The sequence below is a fragment of the Macrosteles quadrilineatus genome, unplaced genomic scaffold, assembly GCF_028750875.1.
Source record: "Macrosteles quadrilineatus isolate MER2022 unplaced genomic scaffold, UCM_ALF_1.0 Scaffold_3__2_contigs__length_128488019, whole genome shotgun sequence".
Taxonomy (NCBI): domain Eukaryota; kingdom Metazoa; phylum Arthropoda; class Insecta; order Hemiptera; family Cicadellidae; genus Macrosteles; species Macrosteles quadrilineatus.
The window spans coordinates 62,591,115-62,613,104 of NW_026542596.1; the positions used below are offsets into that span (position 1 = coordinate 62,591,115).

The 21,990-nt window shown below is 34.9% G+C and overlaps 2 protein-coding genes across 3 annotated transcripts in view; one reads left to right on the plus strand and one right to left on the minus strand.

The window, feature by feature from the left end:
- Positions 1–11,436, plus strand: part of LOC128990718 (serine/threonine-protein kinase PLK4-like) — a 38,987-nt gene extending 27,551 nt beyond the window's left edge. Inside the window, exons 10-15 of the mRNA XM_054413252.1 lie at positions 553–811; positions 2,347–2,486; positions 3,152–3,313; positions 7,749–7,853; positions 8,745–8,849; positions 10,886–11,436. Coding sequence (XP_054269227.1) covers positions 553–811; positions 2,347–2,486; positions 3,152–3,313; positions 7,749–7,853; positions 8,745–8,849; positions 10,886–11,113 — 999 coding nt within the window. The 3' untranslated portion in view covers positions 11,114–11,436. The remainder of the gene's footprint in view (positions 1–552; positions 812–2,346; positions 2,487–3,151; positions 3,314–7,748; positions 7,854–8,744; positions 8,850–10,885) is intronic.
- A 1,621-nt stretch (positions 11,437–13,057) lies between these two features.
- The window catches only part of LOC128988594 (neuronal membrane glycoprotein M6-a-like), a 28,783-nt gene continuing 19,850 nt past the window's right edge, over positions 13,058–21,990 (minus strand). For both annotated transcript variants that reach the window (XM_054410015.1, XM_054410014.1), the window contains 2 exons: positions 18,560–18,708; positions 13,058–17,590 (listed from right to left, as the gene is read on the minus strand). In XM_054410015.1, coding sequence (XP_054265990.1) covers positions 17,468–17,590; positions 18,560–18,708 — 272 coding nt within the window. In that variant the 3' untranslated portion in view covers positions 13,058–17,467. The remainder of the gene's footprint in view (positions 17,591–18,559; positions 18,709–21,990) is intronic.

The window sequence follows — 21,990 nt, forward strand, 5'->3', positions numbered from 1 at the left end:
TGTACTGATAACATTTTTGCGGTAGTGACCAGGATCCAAACCCACGACATCGCTGCCTTGGGCCCGAAGACCGTGTTGCCACTGACTCACCAAAGATATTTTCCTGTTGATGTGCAGAATCCCTTTATAAATTAAAATAGGCTCATAAATAAGCACGAAAACTGAATCCAAAATTTAAAAAAGTTAACATGGGCCTTATGGGTTGCCATGCTGGTGACGAAATAACAACAAAATATTTTAAACAGAAAATCAAAACTAATCGAAGAGATTCCAATCACATGTTTGTTTTATTAACAGCGTAGCTGCAAAAATAGAGAATCCTGTACATAAAAAATTTTTGGTCGAGTTTTCGACCACTTGACGACCTTTAGTATTAATTAAAATCCATGCTAACTGCTATACCACTTGACACAGAATATTAGTATATTAGTTAGACCATCTCAACACAACGTTATTTGGCTTCAAATTTTTACATTGGAAGTCTACTCTGTGTATAGTAAATGGTATTAGTGCCAACATAGAGCTGTATTGAGTGAACATGTTACATTGCAGGTACTCGTCTACTGCCCCGACTCTGACCGAGGTGTGATCGTAGGCGATGTGCCTCCGCCAGTCCCCACCACCGGAGCAGATGCTGTCTACAGTTATCACTCTCTACCTACGCAGTACCATCGTCCCTACGAGACTGCGGCTAGGTTTGTGAGGCTCCACCAAGCTCAGACTCCAAAAGTTACCCTCCACAGCTCCCTCGCGTCTTGCTTTCTCATGGAGAACTCACCCAACAATGATTTTCATGTTAAATTCTACACAGGTAAGATTGTGGTTTTTGCTACTTAAATCATGTTAGGGTTGTTTCTATTTTCACAGAGATTATGACTTGTTATTCCGATGATTTAATATTTATAGGAAAACACTTGAAAACTGAAATGAAATAAGCAGAAGCAGTGTACTTCAGCATATAAATATTGCTAGTTGCACATTATAGAATTAGGGATATCTGAATATTTAACGGATACACCAGAACTCGCCAATAATTTGTTAAAAATATATGTATTAAAAAGCAAGCATGTTTCTTTAAAATCTTTTTTCTCAGCTCCTGTGCATTGAAGGGAAAATCTACACATACTGTTCCAAACATATTTTCCTGTAGATGTGCAGAATACCTTAATAAGTTACAATATGCTCAAAAATAAGCACAAAAAAAAGAATAAAGAATGGAAAAAAACATTTACATGGGCCTTATGGGTTGCCATGCTGGTGACAAAATATAAACAGAATAGCTTATTCCCTATATGGGAAATCCACTAAAATAAAAAGAATTGAAGAAATTCCAATCACGGAATAATTTACAGAGTGGGGTGAAAGAAAATAGAGAAGGCTGTACATACATATTTTTGGTAGAGTTTTCGACCATTGGACAACCTCTAGTACACAATACAGTAGACTCCCTCTTATCTGAGCACATTTTAACCGGACGTCGGTTTAACCAGACTACACTCGGCAGAAATTACATCTCTTTAACCGGACAATTTTTACCTCAGCGTCGGTTTAACCGTAAAAACCGTTATCCGGACTGGCCTCGGTCCCGAGGAGTCCGGATAAGAGGAGTCTATTGTAATTCCGTTTAGTCCATGTAATTTTATTAAAACCTAATAAGTGAATACAGTTGGTTTAATGTTTAATAGATCTTTGATTTTATTAGGCAGTTAATATATTTTGTTTGCTATTGTCTTTGGTTTCACTGATGTTACTTTTCTTGTTTTGATGGGTTTGCCAAACTAAAATAATTTTGCATTTTTAAACAGTTTTCACAATGGAGGGATGTAAAGTGTAAGTTTTAAATAGGCCTACTGATATTTTAGAATAGTTTTGATAGTTTTTTAAATACCTATTACAAAAGTTGTTGTAATATGATTTATGATTTGGACCCTTGCACAATTTTTTATCTCAACATGGTTTTAAACTTGTTTTCAAAGCAAAACAAATAAATAAAGCAATAAGATATTTAGCCTATCCTCTTGTTTAGGGAAGGTATTAGGCGAATAAAATTGTTACTTTGAAATAAATTATATTTTAGTTCTGCAGCACTAAGAGTGATTCACTTACCTTGATCAGGTCACAATTGTAAAAAAGTAGCCGATTTAAAATCCTTTATCAAACTGTTATGTCTCTTTTACAACCTGATAGTGGTCAAACATTCAACAGAAGGATCAGCTGTAAATTAAAATTCACATTTAAATCGTTGTGTTATAAAAGAAAGTTGGTCACAGATTTTTTGAACGCTAACTTCTGATTATTATTAACTCACCAATTTTTATCAATAATGGTTGTACTATTTACTTACAGGGTACAAACTATTGAAAGCTGATATCAACAAGGGTGTCATAAAGCTGCTTGATCCTGATGGGAAAACGAAAGACCTGGATGAGAATGATTTGGGGTACCTTTCTCCTCAACTTCAGAAGATGTGGGATCACTTCCAACAGGTAAAGGGACGGCAACCATGACATTCCTGATTTTCCCGTACAGTTAAGCCTCTTTAATCCGGGTATTGACTCCTTGGGTATGCCCGGCAAGATTTGGGCCTGTTTAGAGTTGAGACATGTTGGTTAAAGTTTTAAGACAATCTGGCTGATGTCAGTTGTACTCGTGAAAACTGCCTGATACATACTTATCTATAATAACATTGTTGACTCTTAATTTTAAGGTTAATTTTGCTCTCCTTTCATTTTATTTGCAGGCAGCACTCAGTAATTCAGATTTTGCAATAATCCAGCACTGCCAAACTTCTCAACTTCTCCATACGGCCAGGGCAAGACTAAGTTTGAAAACCTGTGCAATGTACTTAGTTCTCAAAAAAAAAAATTAACAAAAATAAAAGCTTAATTTTTAGCGCTTTGAATTACAGCTTGTTAATATGCAGAATGTATTTAAAAAAAGATTTTACTATTTTCAACTTACCTCAGACCTTTGCCCAGATTGGGTGATTTGTAATATCCGTTTGTTTATCTATCTATCACTAGAAAGTGATTTACTGAATAGAGTTCATTGACACTTTTAGAAATTGGTTTACAAGAACATGTATTGTTTTCTCTTTTTTAAATTGGTTTAACGAATAATATAATCTTATTGAATCTTTTTTGTGTTTTAGATGCTGGAGCATTGTCTATTAGTTGAGAAGGTTTTGGAGCAGATATCTACCCATAATTCTCCCTGCTTCCCCGTAACCATTGGCAGCAAACCTGCAATCCATGGTGTGTTCAAAGGCAAAGAGAACGCCTCTGTTCCCACACCTAATCAGAGATTGCCTTTGGTAGGTTTCTATTTTGTTTATACTCAAATGTAATTTTGAACACAGTTAGGCCTGCTCTTTTCTTTTTCAGATACCTCAAACCAAACCTTTTCCAAACTAACAAAAATCTGAATCTTCAAAAGATTGACGATTCAGTTGAGTGACGAGGTTTGAGTGACGGGATCGACTTCAATCTGCTGGGCAAAGCCCTACTCACTACGCAATCAATAATTTGGTTGGGGCTAAAAAAAAATATTTTTAAATTGAAATTTTGACTTTTTTCTACTTCTGTCTGATGGTTAAAGTTGATTATAGACACCTTTTGTATAAAAATAACCTTTTTACAAGTTTTATTACCATAACTGTTGTGACGTACATACGTCCAACGCTCTCCAAGGAATGCATTGATCCGTAGACAGTAAAACCTCTTTAAAACGAAATAATTTGGACCGGGGTCAGTTAAGATTATTGAATAGTTTGGATTACAGAACATATTATTGTTTTTACATAACAATAGCTAAAACCTGCTAAAATGGCTCGTAATTGTCACGGAAAAGGTAAAAAAATTCATTATCAAGTAAAATACAGTTTTTATTGAGCGGAGCGAGCGAAGCTCTTATACATCGACTCTTATGCATTTCGTAATACGCAAACTCCTCCTAGACGGCTGAATCAATCGTTTTCAAATTTTGCATGGTGATAAAGACCATATCGGTGAGTGCCAACATCTATATGGCGTTAAAAAAGTCTCTCAGGAATCCGCCCCACTGGGTCTCAAAGTTTCAATGTAATCCTTATGGAAGTAGTATTTGACACATAAACAAAAACATATGGTCAGCTGTTGACTTTTGAATGCAGTAGATAAAGAAATAGCTGATAGCATTAATCCACAGATATTAGAACAGAAACGGTATGGATCATAAATTATAATCAAATGACGACACTAGCTTGAGGTCCGTGACGTAGTAAGTAGGCCTAGTGAAGGAAGTAGTAAAGGTGAGCAGTCCGGAGTGTGGGAACTGTTTATGACGATTAGATTAAGGTATCTGCATTCCTAAAATTCTATAGGAAGGGAAGAAAAAACAGGTCCGCGACGTAGGAATTGGTGAAGGAAGTAGACAAGGCAAGCAGTCCGGAGTGTGGGAACTGTTTATGACGATTAGATTAAAGTATCTGCATTCCTGAAATTCTATAGGAAGGGAAGAAAACGGGTCCACGACGTAGGAATTGGTGAAGGAAGTAGTCAAGGCGAGCTGTCCGGGGTATGGTATCTGTTTATGGCCAATAGATTAAGATATTTGCAATCCTAAAATGCTATAGAAAGGGAGGGAAACAGGTGCGTGACGTAGGAAGTGGTGAAGGAAGTAGTAAATGCTAGTAGTCCAGTGTGTGGGAACGGTTTATGACGATTAGATTAAAGTATCTACAAACCTAAAATGCTATGGGAAGGGAAGGAAACAGGTCCGCGACGTAGGAAGTGGTGAAGGAAGTAGTAATGGCGAGCTCTCCGGAGTGTGGGAACTGTTTATGACGATTAGATTAAGGTATCTGCATTCCTAAAATTCTATAGGAAGGTAAGAAAATGGGTCCGCGACGTAGGAATTGGTGAAGGAAGTAGACAAGGCGAGCAGTCCGGAGTGTGGGAACTGTTTATGACGATTAGATTAAGGTATCTGTATTCCTGAAATTCTATAGGAAGGGAAGAAAACGGGTCCGCGACGTAGGAATTGGTGAAGGAAGTAGTCAAGGCAAGCTGTCCGGGGTATGGTATCTGTTTATGGCCAATAGATTAAGATATTTGCAATCCTAAAATGCTATGGAAAGGGAGGGAAACAGGTGCGTGACGTAGGAAGTGGTGAAGGAAGTAGTAAATGCGAGTAGTCCAGAGTGTGGGAACTGTTTATGACGATTAGATTAAAGTATCTACAAACCTAAAATGCTATGGGAAGGGAAGGAAACAGGTCCGCGACGTAGGAAGTGGTGAAGGAAGTAGTAAAGGCTAGTTGTCCGGAGTGTGGGATCTGTTTATGACCAATAGATTAATGTATTTTCAATCCAATAATGCTAAGGGAAGGGAGGTAAACTGGTCCGTGACGTAGGAAGTGAAGAAGGAAGTAGTAAAGGCGAGTTTTCGGAGTGTGGGAACTGTTTATGACGATTAGATTAAGGTAACTGCAATCCTAATATGCTATGGAAAGGGAGGGAAATAGGTCCGTGACGTGGGAAGTGGTGAAGGAAGTAGTAAAGGCGAGCTGTCCGGAGTGTGGGAACTGTTTATGACGATTATATTAAGGTATCTGCAATCCTAAAATGCTATATAAAGGGAGGGAAACAGGTCGGTGACGTGGGAAGTGGTGAAGAAAGTAGTAAAAGCGAGTTGTTCGGAGTGTGGGATCTGTTTATGACGATTAGATTAAGGTATCTACAATCTTAAAATTCTATGGGAAGAGAGGGAAACAGGTCCGCGACGTAAGAAGAGGTGAAGGAAGTAGTAAGGTGAGCAGTGTGGAGTGTGGGAACTGGAAACCATTTGTAGCAGTTAGATTAATGTATCTGCAATGCTGAAATGCTATGAGAAGGGATGGAAGCATGCCCACGACATAGAAGATGGTGAAAGAAGTAGTAAAGGCTAGCAGTGCGGAGTGTGTTCAATGTTTGTGGCAGTTAGATTAACGTATCTAAAATACTAAAATGCTATGTAAAGTGATGAAAACAGGTCCACGATTTAGGAAGTGGCTTAGGAAGTAGTAAAGTATGAGCATAGTGTGAGAACCGTCTGTGGCAGTTAGATTCATGTATCTTTAATCCTAAAATGCTATGAGAAGGGAAGGAAACAGGCCCCACGACGTAGGAAGTGGTGAAGGAAGTAGTAAGGCTTGCAGTGCAGAGTGTGGGAACTGTCTTTGGCAATTACATTAATGTATCTGCAATCCTAAAATGCTATGGGAAGGGAGGGAAACAGGTCCACGACGTGGTGAAGGAAGTAGTAGAGGTGAGCAGTGTTGAGTTTGGGAATGGATTAATGTACCTGCAATGCTAAAATGCTATGGGAAGACACTATAGTGTAGACTGTAGGTTAAAATGATTACGAAGCACAAATCGATTCATATTTAGATACATGCAATCGTTTACAATAGAAATTTACAACGTAGTTGACAACAGCTGATTTTTACTCCATAAAGGCTAAAAACTATTTTTACTCCCTAAAGAGTAAAAATACTACTTTTAGACCCGCAACGCATGCATTAAAAACGACTGTTTTTACTGCAGTATGACAAAAACAATATAATATGAACCCTTGATGACTCCGCTCAATTTTGTGGATGCCTCTGCGAACGCCACCTAGTTTAATACAGTAGGCCTAGTAAACATAGTGAATAAACAGTACTGTACATTACAATAGAAACAATTACGGTGTGTATATCAATAAATACAGTATACAATAAAGAACTACTGTACTGTGGGTAGAGTACAGCAATGATGCGTTCGGATTAGTGGACGTTCGGATTAAAGAGGTTCTACTGTATACATCTAACGCTTGTAAATTTTGTTTCAAAGGTTTGCTGCAATTTTCTGTAAGCATGGAATTCTCTTGCGTTGCTGCTGGGTCGTTCCACCAGGGAGCAAATAATTGCAAATATGGTTCCGACGTTTCCTGGCCTCCTCGTGGCGGAACTGGATATGCCATAAAGTTTATGGCTAACCGACAGGGAAACAAACCTTACTTAATCTATTTTCGTAATTATATACTTGAATATCTACTATAATCTATTTACTTCATATAATACTTTACTATTATCAACTTATTAACTTATCAATCTCCTCTAATAAATTCATGAAATCGTTATTACTTTAATGTCGATTTTTACTATAACGAACCCTTCTCTCCTCATATTATTACTTCCTTTGACCAAAAACTCAATTGTAAAAATACTTGACTAACATACTCACTTACCGCAACTTAAAAAATGATTTTTTTATGAGGTGTTCCTTAAGCTAGAAGTTATCTTACTCAAAGTTAACTTATATAACTTAATATTGACGGTTTCACTTCTTGCTTTGTTACAACTTAACTCTAATCTACTAATGACGACTAACAGCTAGGGGGCCTGGGGGCGGAGCCCCCAGCGAGCCAAAGGCGAGTGGCTTATATACGGCCAACGCTCGGGAAGGGTTGAAACAAAGCCTTATCAGGAACAAATTTTGCATTAAATTTTAGATTTGAGAATAACAGTCATATCCCTCAAAATTATAAATTTTACTCCTAGATTCTAAAAAAATTAATACAAGCAGTTATTTAAAAATGGATAGTATTTTTGATAAGCCTTCATACAGATGTGATGAATTTTTGAATTTGACTGTTTTCTATTATTTTGTATTCATTTTTTAGTTTACTGAGTTGAGGTTTGTAAGGATGATACTTCCCTCAAGACTCTTTACATGTTTTTGTTGACAGCTGGGTTCTTACGAGGTATCAGAGGCCTCTGTAACGTCAAAGGCTTCCCATGCTAACGTGCGGAGTCATTCTCGTGCATTGGACATCAAATCTGTCAATCATCAGGTAGGCTACAAAAGGATGTGTAGTGCACTGTAGATTTATCAGTTTAACTTATAGTTTTGCCTGTAGTTGAAATGCTACGCATATGTTGATAGGTTGTTTTTAATAACAGATGTATTTTAGATCACGTAGATCAAACTGACAGTAGGTAGCATCATGGTCGAGTTATCTAATCTAAATAATCTAAATCACAATATGTGTTATCTTCTCAGTGACTTAACATTTGATCTTCTCATGTAGGCCTACATTGTGAAAACAAAACAACTTTTATTCTCATGGGGTTTGGATAACTGTGCAAAATGAATCACAATTTTGAAAATTCATCGAAAGGATTTCCTTAAAAATATAACTAATAATAATAATACAAATATGAATTGTGTTACTAAACCAAAATATCCTTTCATACATGCTAGTTTATGAAGTCTTTTTTTGTAAGGATGGCTTTAGGCCAGGGTTTTTAAGGATTTTTGGTGGATAGCATTCTACAGCAGGGTTACACTAGTGATGAAAATGCACAAATAAACACATAACATAACATATAGTATTTTCGGAGCTACTAGCTCATTTCTTCAGTAGTAGAGCCTTTGTTCTTGTAGGTTGTTTTCGTTGTGGAGGAGGAAGATCACGATTACCAACTTAATTATACCATACTATAAAAGTTATTCTATATTTACAAAAACCTGCTGTGTTCGGGTAAAATTATTATCAGAGGTTTCTGTGGGGGGTTTTCGGGATTTAGTTATTCATTGGTGGAAGAGATATTATCTTGTATGGGTGAATCAATATAACATATTTATGGGTATATTCTCTATTTAGCATGAATCACGTTTAATTAGTTAAAGACTTGTACTTTGTTTACAACCGTACAAAATCACTGCAGGATTCTGTTAACAGGTTGCTGTGAGTGGAATGTCAGACACTTCTACCAACTCTCGTCACAAGCCAGGAGCGAAGGATCGAACTTTGGACCTTCCGCACTTGCGAGCTGTAGCGACCAAGGTAATGATAATATTCAACAACTGCAACAACAATAATAATAAGGCTTTCATCTTTTTACAGCAAAATCGGCTTTGTTAAATAAATGAGTTGCAGGCAGGGCTATTAATGCTCTTTTTCTTCCCAGGTAATATTATTGTAAAAATGATATTTTTTAACCCTTTTCATGTGTGCGCTCGGTGACCAACCGCCGTTTGCCGGCAGTTCAGATATATATTTTTTTAAACACTTATTACGCAATAAAAATGATCCACAATGGTAATAATTTTGATATCGTTGGAAAGAGGAGATTCTGAACTCTTATTTTCATATATAAATGAACCTCGTAGCACTAACAGATCAATATAACTGCTATTATAATTTTAACAATATTTAGCGCGCGTAACATTTTCAAGCCGTGTTATCTTGAAAAAAATCTACAAGTCTTAATTTTGGCCTAAACAGAAAGTGGTTGGTATCATTGGAAAGAGCTTGAGTTGTTCTTTATTTTTGTATAGAGAACTTTGTCATATGACGTTAGGAAGTCTGAAAAATATTTTTACGCCACACTACACTGTTTTGCTACACTACACTGTTTTGACCAGCTTCCCACGCAAGGAAACAGTCCAGAAAACAGCTGTTTGCCGCCAGCTTAATCAAATGGGGTTTCATTACGTACTACTGTACTGTAATGAGTTTTACCGGACACCAAACAGCTGATTATACTGCATTTGGCAATGAGTGTTACTAAACAAAAACATAACCTCTCTGAGAGGTTATGACTATCTCTGAGAGGTTATAACTAGTAATTGTTAGTCCTTTAGTTGGTGGTAATATATGAGGATTTGTACAGATTTAGTAGTATGGCGTAAAATATCGTACGTCACACGTCTAAAATCTGTTTACCGGACTCGTATGGTAATCCCGTACTCGACTTCGTCTCGCACGGGATCGACCACACTCGTCCGGTAAACTATTTTCAGGACTGGTAACTTAATATACTACTTTGAAATCTGTTGTTTTGTCAGTTGGCCATTTTGCCCAAACCGTAGCGGTTTTTTAATCAAGAATAAATATTTTGATGATTGACAAAGAGTGATGAGAGTGTACCCATTTGAAGCTAAGAAAATGTTCTATCTCTATGTTTTGGTGCCTTTCAGTATTTAGATTCAGGTGACACATAGTTGTAACGGAAAAAACATGTTACTTGCATTCTGCGTTTGCGTTCACTCATTGCTAATTATAATCAGCTGGTGTCCAGTAATATTTCATTACCATACAGTAGTAGTAGTAAGTAATTAAACCCATTTGATTAAACAAGTGGCAAACAGCTGTTTTCCAGACTAGATTCTTGCGTGGAAAGTCCATTGAAACAAAGTAGTATGGCAAAAAGAGAATTTTTGCCAAATCTTACCAAACATTTAAAATTTTTTTTTGTTTATTACAGTAATATATTTTACGCCACACTACATTATTTCGACGAACTTCCCACGCAAGGATTTTAGTCCAGAAAACAGCTGTTTGCCGCCAGCTTATTCAATTAGTGTTTCATTGCGTACTACTGTACTGCAATGAGTTTTACTGGACACTAATCAGCTGATTATACTGTATTTAGGTGGCAATGAATGGTTATAAACAAAAACATAAGGTTATGACTAGTGATTTTTAGTCCTTTAGTTGGTGGAAATATATAAGGATTTGTACAGATTTAGTAGTGTGGCGTAAACTATCGTACGTAACTCGTCCAAAATGTGTGTACCCGACTCGTCCGGTAAACACTTATTTTCAGGACTAGTATAGTAACGTAATATACCATTACATTAGACTAGGACTACTATAATTTTTTAAAGTAACTTGGTACCATCATAGTTTTACCTTACCGTACATACATTTTCTCTTAGTAAAAATGTCCAAAAGTTAATGTTAAGAATATATTACCATTCAGCTAGTACTGAACTTTGTCTCAAAGATTTTCAACTTTTTTTGCTAAATTATGACCAAACCTATACAAAACTCAAACTAATTTGAATTTCTGCTGAAACTAATCCTTTATTTTTTAGAAACCGGGTGGTGAGCTGAAGATCATGTACCGTGACGGCACTGAGCTTGCCTACAATGAACCGGCCGGCACTATTGAGTACCGAGACGGTTCTCGGACGGCACGTTACCGCACATCAGACACTCACAGTTTGCCTGACACCGTTCGGCACAAACTGGCCCAAGTCCCTGACATTCTGTGGCACTTCCTGCCAGCTGACAAGCGTCAGAGACCTCGTACCATCAGATAGCGAAAATACCATCTCTGTTGAACATGTTAGTTCTTTACCAAGTAAGGAGGCTGGTCACTTAAGAGATAAGTGGTAATTTGTTTGAATATTGAAAGTAATAATAGGTAATCCTTAAAACTCAGATTTTTTTATAGGTACTTGTAAATATTGAATGCAAACGTTTAGTAATGTATATATAACTAAAAAGTGTAGAAATATATACTATTGAAGAGATCAAATTAATTTAAACTAGTTTTTAAGCGTTTAATGTGTTTTTTTTCTGTACTTAAAGTTGTATTTGTTATCTTAATTTGATTGGTAAATTAAAGTTGCTCAAAAGTATTAATCAAACTCTGAGTTATTTAGCCTTATTGAAATGAGTACCAGACTAAGCAGCTCAATAGCCATATAAAAAATATATATATATATTTCAAAAATTGAAAAAAAGCTCTGCAATAAATTTGAGCCATGGGGGGGATTTACAGTTGTCATAAAACATTTGCAGTGATTTCATAAATGTATTGAATTAATTCAAAATGACATAATACTTTTGCAGATACTGTACCCAATGCTTTAGATTTAATTGATGCAAGTAATCACTTAGCTTACAACAGTTAAAAATAAAATTAACATAAGCTTGAACCTTCATTTTGGTTGAAGTCGACTTATATAAATGATTATGTGCTTGAGGAAATTATAGCGATGGGTTGATTTTTGCCTAAGTACCACACTTGCACAAAATCCAAAGTTCTACTTAAAATAATCAATATTACTGGACTTTTATTTGTCAATTTCTTTTGACTTTGTTTCCCTCCAACACAGACCAATCAGATTTTTGTAACTTTTGTTCCATTAGTTTTGAGTGAAAACACAAGATGAATTGAAAGAAGTGAAATTCTGTTAAACTTAAATAAATATTATACAAAAATGAATTGTTCATTTTACTTTCAACCAATTTGCAGAGGAAAAAGTCGTTTTAAGGGAATTCCCAGAGATATTAGAAGAACTCATAGGCTAACCCTCAGACTTTTAACTGCTTACTTATTATTTATGTCATTTTTATGACATATTTGAACAGAATACACATTTTATGAAAAATAGTGTTTTTTATTGCTATCCCTGAAGGACTGAAAATTCTGGATAGTAAATTTCAAGAAAAAATGTATACAGTTTGGTATGAAAACTATTTTACTCCTATTTTTTATCTTACTAATATTATAAATCTGAAAGTTTGTGAGTTTGTGTGTGTGTTGCTCAATCCAAAAACTCCTGGACGGATTGGGCTGAAATTTGGCATGATGATAGCTCACATTCCCGATTAACATTAAACCATATTCTTATCTCAAAAATCCTTTCGGGCTCCGCCCCAGTGGCTCTGTAGTTCCCCGTGTTAACCTTATGGTTTTTCACATTTAAAAGGAATTAATGAATCTTAACAGCTGTTTCAATTAAACAAGTTGGTTCTGTTCTATGATGTTCAATAGCATCAAAGTTACAAGGATTACCAACAGGGTGCAGCACTATTATTTTTTTAAATTTATGACAACAGCTAATTTCCAACCAAAAGGTGAGTGAGCGTAGTGAACGAACTTCAACCTGGAGGCGAGTTAGCGTAGCGAACGAGCTAACCTGAAGGCAAGTGAGCGCAGCGAACGAGCTCCAACCAAAAGGTGAGTGGGCGTAGCGAACGAACTTCAACCAGGACATGAATGAGCCATGCGAATACTTATGAAGTTAAACGGGGCAAAGCCCACTGGTACAGCTAGTATGAAATAAATTGGAAACCAAATTTCTGCTCTGTAGCTAGTCTTAAAATTGGAGGATTAGTGATGAATAAGTTAGTGAGTCAGTGAGGGTTTTCACTATTATAAGTATTTTTTATCAACATTTCACATTTTGTTGTATCATTGGTGAAAATTAGGAATTATAAAAGAAGTAAGAATAGTAAACAGTGTATTTCAAAATACAAAACTTTATATAAGTGGGATACAAAATTAAAGAAAGGTAGATTGGTTACAAAATGTATGAAATTTCTTAAAATTAAATTCCAGTAACAGTAGTGTACTGTAATTAAGTAGGTAAACATAAAATAAAATTATGATAGTTTGAGCTTATTCATAGAGTAACAAATATAAAGCTTAAAGTGCTGATGGTTTTAACTGAGTATGAAGAAAAACTATTACAATTCTTCCACATGTAAACAATTTTCAATATAAAAGGTTTGAGCTTGTACCATTTTGAAAATAAATAATCTAAACAAACACATGAAATTCAAACAAAAACTGGTTTTAAAAGATTTGAGAAGAAATCATGTGTTGTGCAATTCATACTGTTTATCAGTAATTGAATTATTCCCTATTTGAATAGAAATCATGATTACCGGGTATAGCTTAGTATCCAGTGTTTATGCTTAATTTTGACTTGTGCTGTTTAGAAGAGGTGTGCTAGTTCATGAATAAAAATGCAGGATTACCCGTCAGCAAATGCATCTGCAAACTAAAATAAATTAATTGCCATTCCCTTAGTAAAAATAAACTTTCTAACAAGCATCACCAATCATTGCTACTGCTGGAAGCTATCCTGTAGCATATGTTGACATATCACTTAACTAACTACACAATGGATAATAAAATCTATAATTACCTACTAAACAGTACAAAATTAGAAATAATAAAACACATTATGAGAGATCTCTGAAAACAATGAAGAATGGAAAATTAACAAGAGATACTAAAGTAAGTATATCATACAATAAAACTCTGCTTTTCAGGCTTTCCGTAATCCTGCGTTTTAGTGATGGTCAAAACCAGAAATTTCAAATCTCAAAACCAAAACCGAAACTTAAAAAAATCAAATCTCGAATCTCAAAACCTAACTCGAAACTTTTTAGTTACCTTGTCAAGGTTGCTAAAAATACAGGTAATGATAACATTTTCATTATGATTATGCAATCAAGGCTGAAAGAGATTGACTCCTTATCCAGGCATAATAACATAATAATGTGACTGATAACCCAAAACAACATAATATTTTATAAACAACTAACATTAAAATAAATGAAACTCCTGACACTAATAAAAACGTGAATATTGGATTAATTAGAACATTTAGTGGTCAATATTTCTTTGTCTTAAATAAATATCAATATTAATTAAATTAAATTGTATAGAAATCAAATTGAATAAATATTTAATTAAATTGTAAGTTGTTCCTACTTCCTATATTTAAAATGACTTTTGTAATTCAGTGTACAATTAATTTACTTGTTTCATTAGTGTTAATGGTGATCTGTTTGCTCCATAGCTACCAGCTTTTGTGTAAACAGTGTCACAAACAATAATAATGTACGAGAAAACAAATGTCAGCAGTTTCAAAAATAAAAGTGCCAACATTTTCAATTTTGAAACCGAAACTTTTTCAAAGTTTTGATGGCTTTAAGTAGTGATGGTCAAATCCAGGAATATCGAATCCGAATCCTAAAAATTGAATCTCGAGTACCAAAAATAATTACAAATGGGCGTATGGTGATATAAAAAACAATAATGGAATAGGCACCATTTAAAATTAATACTTCACTAACCATAAATGACTACTCTTTGCAATGAAAAGTTACTTAATTACTTTTGACACATGGCAAAATAACAGACCACTAATTGGTTACACCTTTAACCGTTTAACCTAAATCGAACATTCCGTCGGTATACTTTATTTGGAGGGCAAATATTCATTATTGGTTATTCATGGTTGTTGTAGGTACACTTGTTAATTTTAAATTCGTTGATCAACGAATCGTATACTATGTTCATAAAATGGCAATGTCACAGTACTGTATATTACAACATCAATAACCTTTATGGTTATGCAATGTCACAGTATATATATGCCTTTTAATTCTATCATTGACTATTGAATACTTAAGTTGTATTAATAGTCAAAGATTCTATTCTAAAAAAAAATTCTTGAATCTTGTTAATTGAATCTTGAATCCAAATCTTTTCGTAGGATTCGGTGGATTCGAGATTCGGATTCGACACATCCCTAATTTTGAGATTCACAGAGGATACGCGTCCGGTAACCAGACGTGGATTAGGCGTCCGGTAGTGACGTCACCGGGTTGTGGGGTCCCGGAACGCCATTACCACAACGATACGATGTTCGGTCAGCGTTGTTCGTGGTGTAGTGGATAGAGTGCTCGGCTGATATCCTAGAGGTCCCTGGTTCGAAACCCATCGGTTTCTTTAACTTTTTGTCACAGATTTTGCTTTAAATGTAATTTCTTCTTAACTGTACATCTTTTGTTAGAATTTTTGGCATTTATAATTTTATGTTATGAAGAGAATTGAACCTTCATTTGATTTTTTAATTATCAGCAAGTTTGGTTGGTTAGGTTAGGTTATGACAGTAACTGCCGGACACCTAATCCACGTCCGGTTACCGGACGCGTATCCTCTGCGTTTGAGATTTGGTCTGACACACCACTACTACGTTTGGTAATTCAACACTTGAAAAAACCTGAACAAAGATTAAGTGTTCAATGTAACTAAGAAATGGAATGAAAAATGAATGAAATATATGATATTTACAAAATAATGGAATTATGTTTATGCTCTTAGTTGGCTAAGGTGGATTACACACTGAAGTAACATAATAAACAGTCTTGTCCGAAACCAACCAATGACTTAATCTCTTATGTGGCATCGTCTGTCTCAGAAAACATTGAAACAGCACATACGGCATATCATGTGTGTGTTTATGCTATGCATCTCCATAGAATAATTCAGCTAAACCTTATAAATTCAATAAACACATTTCTTACATAGTGTTGAAATGATATTGTCATGTCAATTGCACATAGAAGACCATTGGCAAATGTTGAGCTTACGAATTTAAAAGTTTGTGCTAATATCCTCAATAACAACTTAATTATTTTTTATGTGTTTGGTCCAACATTGTTAAAAGAATCTACAGATATCAAGAGAGACAATTCCAGTTTCAAATGATATGGACCATACATCAGTTACTGTACTGTGGTGATAAGTTCAGCGAATCAATAGCTTGTAACCTTTCTTTAACTGAACCACTATTTTACCCTGACTTAAACATTTATAGAGAAGTTTTAAATTGTATACCTACTTATAAAAATAGAAAACTTTGACTCTTAACAGACTATAGAAAACTCATCTTAACTACTAGGACGGACAATTTTGTACATTAACTAACAGATTGGTAATGCCTTAACAATCTTTAGGTGAGAAAGCTAAGTGACGTAGCCTACAATACTGTTTTCAATACAATAATAACCATAAAGGCAATTCAAAAAGGCACAGACAATGCTACTATAACTAACTCTTCGGTGAATAGTAAGAAAAAGTCTATATGTCTATTACGTAAAGTTCAATATTATAGACTTGGAATGTCATCGTGAAAGACAATATAAGCACAAATATCTAACACTCGTCATATTGTTTCTGTCCTTACAAAACTATTAGTAAACAATATACACAAGAAATCTCCGGGTTGAACACTTTACACTTCGTTGTTGATGTAATGCACTTTTAAACCACAAAATAATTAAACTAGACATAAAAAGGTCAAACAAATTCCTTCGGTGGAAGACAAAATACAAATTCCTTCGGTGGTTCAAAGAAAATACACTAGAAGTAGTTTACACAAATATACAAGAGCCAAGTGATAACAATTAATACTAAGAAGAATAGAAAATATAAAAAATATTTGGCTAGAAGCTAGAAAAAACCTATTTCAAGAGATTGGCAGCAGCATTAAAATTGTATACAGGTTAAATCATACTGTGCAATGGAACCAAGTTTGGAGCTATCAGAAATCTGAACATAAAAAATATTCAAATATAGACTAATAGTAACCCTACTGTCAGCTCTGCTATTTTTGTTGTTTCTAGGTGTTAGGACGCATAATCTCAGGCAGTGTATTGTAATGTGTATTGTATTGTGTATTGTGTATTGTAATTTGAATGGTTGTGGAGACTAAGCTCCACAGTATAATTTGAACTAAACAATTAAATTACAGAATATGTTGGTCCTAAATAATTTTCTCAATTCATCCAATAAAATTGCACTAAATCCCCAAAAAGAGAAATGATAAACTGACAGAAATAATTTCATAATTTCAATAAGATTGCCGAACAACTTATTGATTTATTTATGTGCTTCAAGATTAGCATATAATTTCCTACACAATTTCAGACCCAGTTATCCTAACACCATACAATCTAAAAATCCTTGCACAGAAAGCATTAATTATATCGCTGAGTTAAGGCTGCTGCCAAGCTGAAGGCAGTTATCGCGGAGGCCTGGAGACCCTGAAAGTGTCCACCCGGAAGATTTCTTGTGCTCGATCCTAGAATCGGTCCTTGGAGCCCATGTCCGGGTCTGCGAGGTACTGCAACTCTTGTAGTTCTTGCAGCTTCTCATGGTCCCGGATATGTGCGTAGTTGGCTGCCAAACACATCAGGTAGTGGACCTAAACAGAAAATAGCTGTTCAGATATCCATTCAAAGAAAAGTTAAAATGTAACATCCTTAACCTAATGAAAGTCACAATGACCTACTAAAACAAAAAAACCATATACTCCATATACTAAAACTGAAACCATATACTCCTTTTCTCTTTTGACAACTGTGTCGTCTTCGTCTATGATCCATCTTTACTTAGTATGAATAGTTTCTTGCCAAATATTAACCCTACGTCGGTAGCACCAGCACCTAAATAATTACCAGAAGGGTAATCTAATTGATGTATCTAATTGATACAATGAAATTTACACATTGTTTTCATGTTTTTGCAATGATTGATTTGACTGTTATAATGTTTAAAAATATTCTATGACTATGTTGTATTTGGAATATTTTTGCTCGATCACTAACAGTGTCTTAATCATAATATTTCTTTGCTTAGACATGTTTTAAATAACATCCATGGTTGCACTGAATCAAAATGATACAAAGAGATGAGTCATACTGTATCAAAGTGATACACACAAATTTTCATCGGAATTGTTGCACCGTTCAAATTGATACAATAAAAAAACATGTCCCCTGGGGAAGGTCAAGTTCAGCACTGGCTGGTTCGGGATAGGGAAGGGGGAGTCCATTAGTGAGGGGATAGCAATCGGTGCACGCACGAAAAAAATGGCGGCCGAAAAGGTTATTGCTTATATCATAATGATACAGTGCGACCGACAAAAGTTTAAAAGTAAACAAATGCATGGTGCCATTCAATTGGCCAATGTCTACTCTTGTGTTATTCCTGTGACATTGTCTTAACCTAGGTTTGGCCCCTACAAGCCTAATTGCCAAACTATCTTTTATCTAAGCTAAAGTCATTGGGGTTTGGCAAGATCTGAATCTGTGACTATAAGACAAACTTTTCACACTCTAACCATTAAACTCATTAGTATCTAACTTCAACGCAAGACAACCAAGGAACTTACCAAACTGAGGATAACAAGGAGACAAGCTATGGTGGCAAATATGAACATCATTTCAGCCTTCTCTACGTAATCTTTGCAGAACAACTTGATCTCTTGAGCCTCACACACCTTCATGTCTTCTGCTCTCGTGTTGACAGGGAACACAAAGTCTAAAACAAGATGTCAATCTGTGATATTTCATTTATATGGTTGGATAATTTATTCAAAATGTTGCTAATGCCAATATTAGTTTTGACTCTCAAGTGTCAAAGAATGTCATGATTACTTCATCAGAAGGTTTCGACTGACAATAGTGCATAGGATCTAGGTCTGAAGATGACTTCTTGAAAGTTGAAACTAGTTGTGCATGTGGCATTAGAAAAATGTCAAATTACATCAAATTAGGTATTTACACCAATTAATATATTCAAAATCATCCACAGGCTAACAACAAAAATGAGAATAATCCATGTGAGAAGTCTAGGATCTACTTGTAAATGAGTATTTAGGTTTAAAACCTTTGTTCATGCAACCAAAGTCACCAAAATCACTTGCAAGTTCCAGGTACTTGCAGAGCTGTAAATATGTCTCAAATGATGCCTTTAAGCGGTTAGGAGCCTCATTTTGGGATATACGCGAACCATGGAGCTAATTATGCAAAAACGACCCTTACTTAATAAATGACCCTCTAATGAGAATTGTTTTTACTGAACACTAAAATCAGGTAACGCCGTTCCAATGTGTTCCCGCCCACTACATCACTAGTTAAGGCTAAACATCCCAGGTTTAGTTCCAAATTCTGCCACCACGTCGCAGCACCAAAATGGAGTCATTTTGTGTTGGTGTTTATTGGTGGAATTTTCATCCGATTTTCATTTTGAAAACTGATTTGTGAACGGAATAAGATAACAATTCACGCCATTGAAGATAAATTTGAACTAAGTTGCTCGTTAAAAAAATTATAGTAAAATAATTGTGTACAATATAAGACTGAATACAAAATAAAAAATGAAAATTGCAGGTAGTCATTTTAAAGACCATAATTTTTAATTAATTTTACTTTTTAAATTTTTAAAATCGCTTGGCTGGTTCAGTCGGTATCGTTGTTTAAACATTTACAGTAATTATAACAACTGCGAGAGAGACATGAAGCAGGTGCAGGACAGGGCCGCTGTGACTCATTCCAAGGTCACACTCACATTTGCTACCCCTTCCCCCCACGAGACGGCTGGGGTGTTGCTTGTACACCGGTGGATGACGGTTTCCCGCGCATCCATACGCGAACAAATACAGAATTGAATTAGGGGTTTTGCTACGCTTTAACCAAAACAAATTGCAAACAAAATAATTATTTAAAAGTTTTGATCATTTTTTTAAAGTGTCATCTAATTTTTTATTTTATGATAATCGTATTTAGGCCTAATCAAACTGTAAAATTGGTGTAAATCCGTTGGCAAATATATAAATCTATATAAATAAAATTACAGTTTTGTCTGTACATTGCTTAGAATCATGCAGGTTTTGGTTATTTTTACGTTTCATAACATAAGAAAGCCGAAACGAGTCTTATCTCAATTTCTGTCTGTCTGTTTGTCTATTCTGTGCCAAAATGTCATTTTGTGCGGCCTACTCCTAGAAAACTAAAGTTCCGATCAAGGTTCTAATAATTTTTCCGTATTTACTGGATTGATGAGAGTGTCTTTGGCTATAAAAACATGGCCTCGCTTCTTTGAAAACAAAATAACGAACCATCAAAAACCCAATTTGGTTCAAATTTTGTCAAATTTTCTCCCAATGTTTACTATTACATCTTATGAAATAACGATCAGCTGTTTGGATTAGTTCTCACTTCTAGCTGTCACTGATATGTTTACATTAAAAGTTGTTTACAAATACCGCAACCATTTCCGATCAAGTTTTGTTAGCACATCCAAACCAAGTTAGATTAAAAACGTTGTGCGGCCTTGGTTGTGCCTTACTTAACCGGTTTAATTAATCGCAAGTGCAACGATTGTTCTTGAGTTTTGATAACCGGGGAAAATACTGTGAAACAGTGCTGTATATTAGTGCTGGGAAACTTACATTTATTTATCATCGTCACCAATAGCTTACAAAACAGGTTTCCACTCATTGACAAAATTACTAACGTCCAAAACCCCTGAATTGTGAGTTTTTTGTCACATTTCCTCCGAATGTTTGCTAGATATATGTACCGATTATCGTTTAGAGATTACGTAATCTTAAGAAACCTTTGTATATGTTAACATACGATAATAAACAATATGTTAACATTAAAAGTTGCTTACAAATAATACTTTTAATAGAAAATAACTTTGATTTTCGAAAACTTAAAAAAATTAAAACCAAGGGAGATTAATAACTTCTGAACTGCACAACATCAAGTGAAAGTTTTTTTGAGAAAACCATATAGTGAGTTTTTAAAGCTTTACGTTATTAACGTTACATGTTACATAATTTGTGGCCTGTGTATTTATTTATTTTTATATTTGCCAACGGATTAACACCTATAATACAGTTTAATTAGAAGGACAGTTTCAATTGGTCGTAAGTAGGCCTACTATAGTTCTTTTCTTAAATGTAAACGTTGGTTTTTGGTACTGCTACTTTTCCTTAGAACCATTGGTAGTAGTAAGAAACAGTTTTACGTACAAACACATTACTATTTACATCTATAGTTATCGTTAGTGCTGCACCTTATTTCTTATTAAATTTAATTGATGTCTAACTGTACAATTTTTGCGTTTTCTGTCTGGACTCCATAATGTTAGTTTATGCTATGAAAATGAAAAACCATTAGTGAAAATTCTTTTGCATACCATCATGAATTTTTAAAGCTTGGCGTTGTTAACGTGTAAATGTTTTGTGGACTGTGTATTTATTTACTTATTTATATATTTGCCAACGGATTTACACCAATTTTACAGTTTGATTAGGCCTAAAAACGATTATGATAAAATTTGATGACACTATCAAAACTTTCAAATAATTACTTTGTTTGTAATTTGCTTTGGTTAAAGCGTAGCAAATCCCCTAATTCAATTCTGTATTTTTGTTTGTAAGTCTGTTGGTAACGCATTAATGTCCTTATTTCTCATTGTTTCGTGGAAAAGACAAGAGCACCTTTGTTAATGAAAATTTCAACCCGAATAAAGTATGCAATAGTGAGGTTGAGGTAGTATGTTAACTACTTTTAACCTGTGTGAAAAGTAACTTTCAATTACAGGCCTTCTTTTAATGCAAAATGTACACTAAATATGCAAACCAACTCCTGTTAAGAATATAAGGTTTCAACTTACTACAAGATTCCCGTAGGCCCTACGTAGAACGGGCAAACAGCTAGTAAGTAAATAATTGCACAGTCCACAAAACATTGATATGTTAACAACGTAAAGTTTTAAAAATTCATGATGGTTTGCTCAAAAAATATTTCA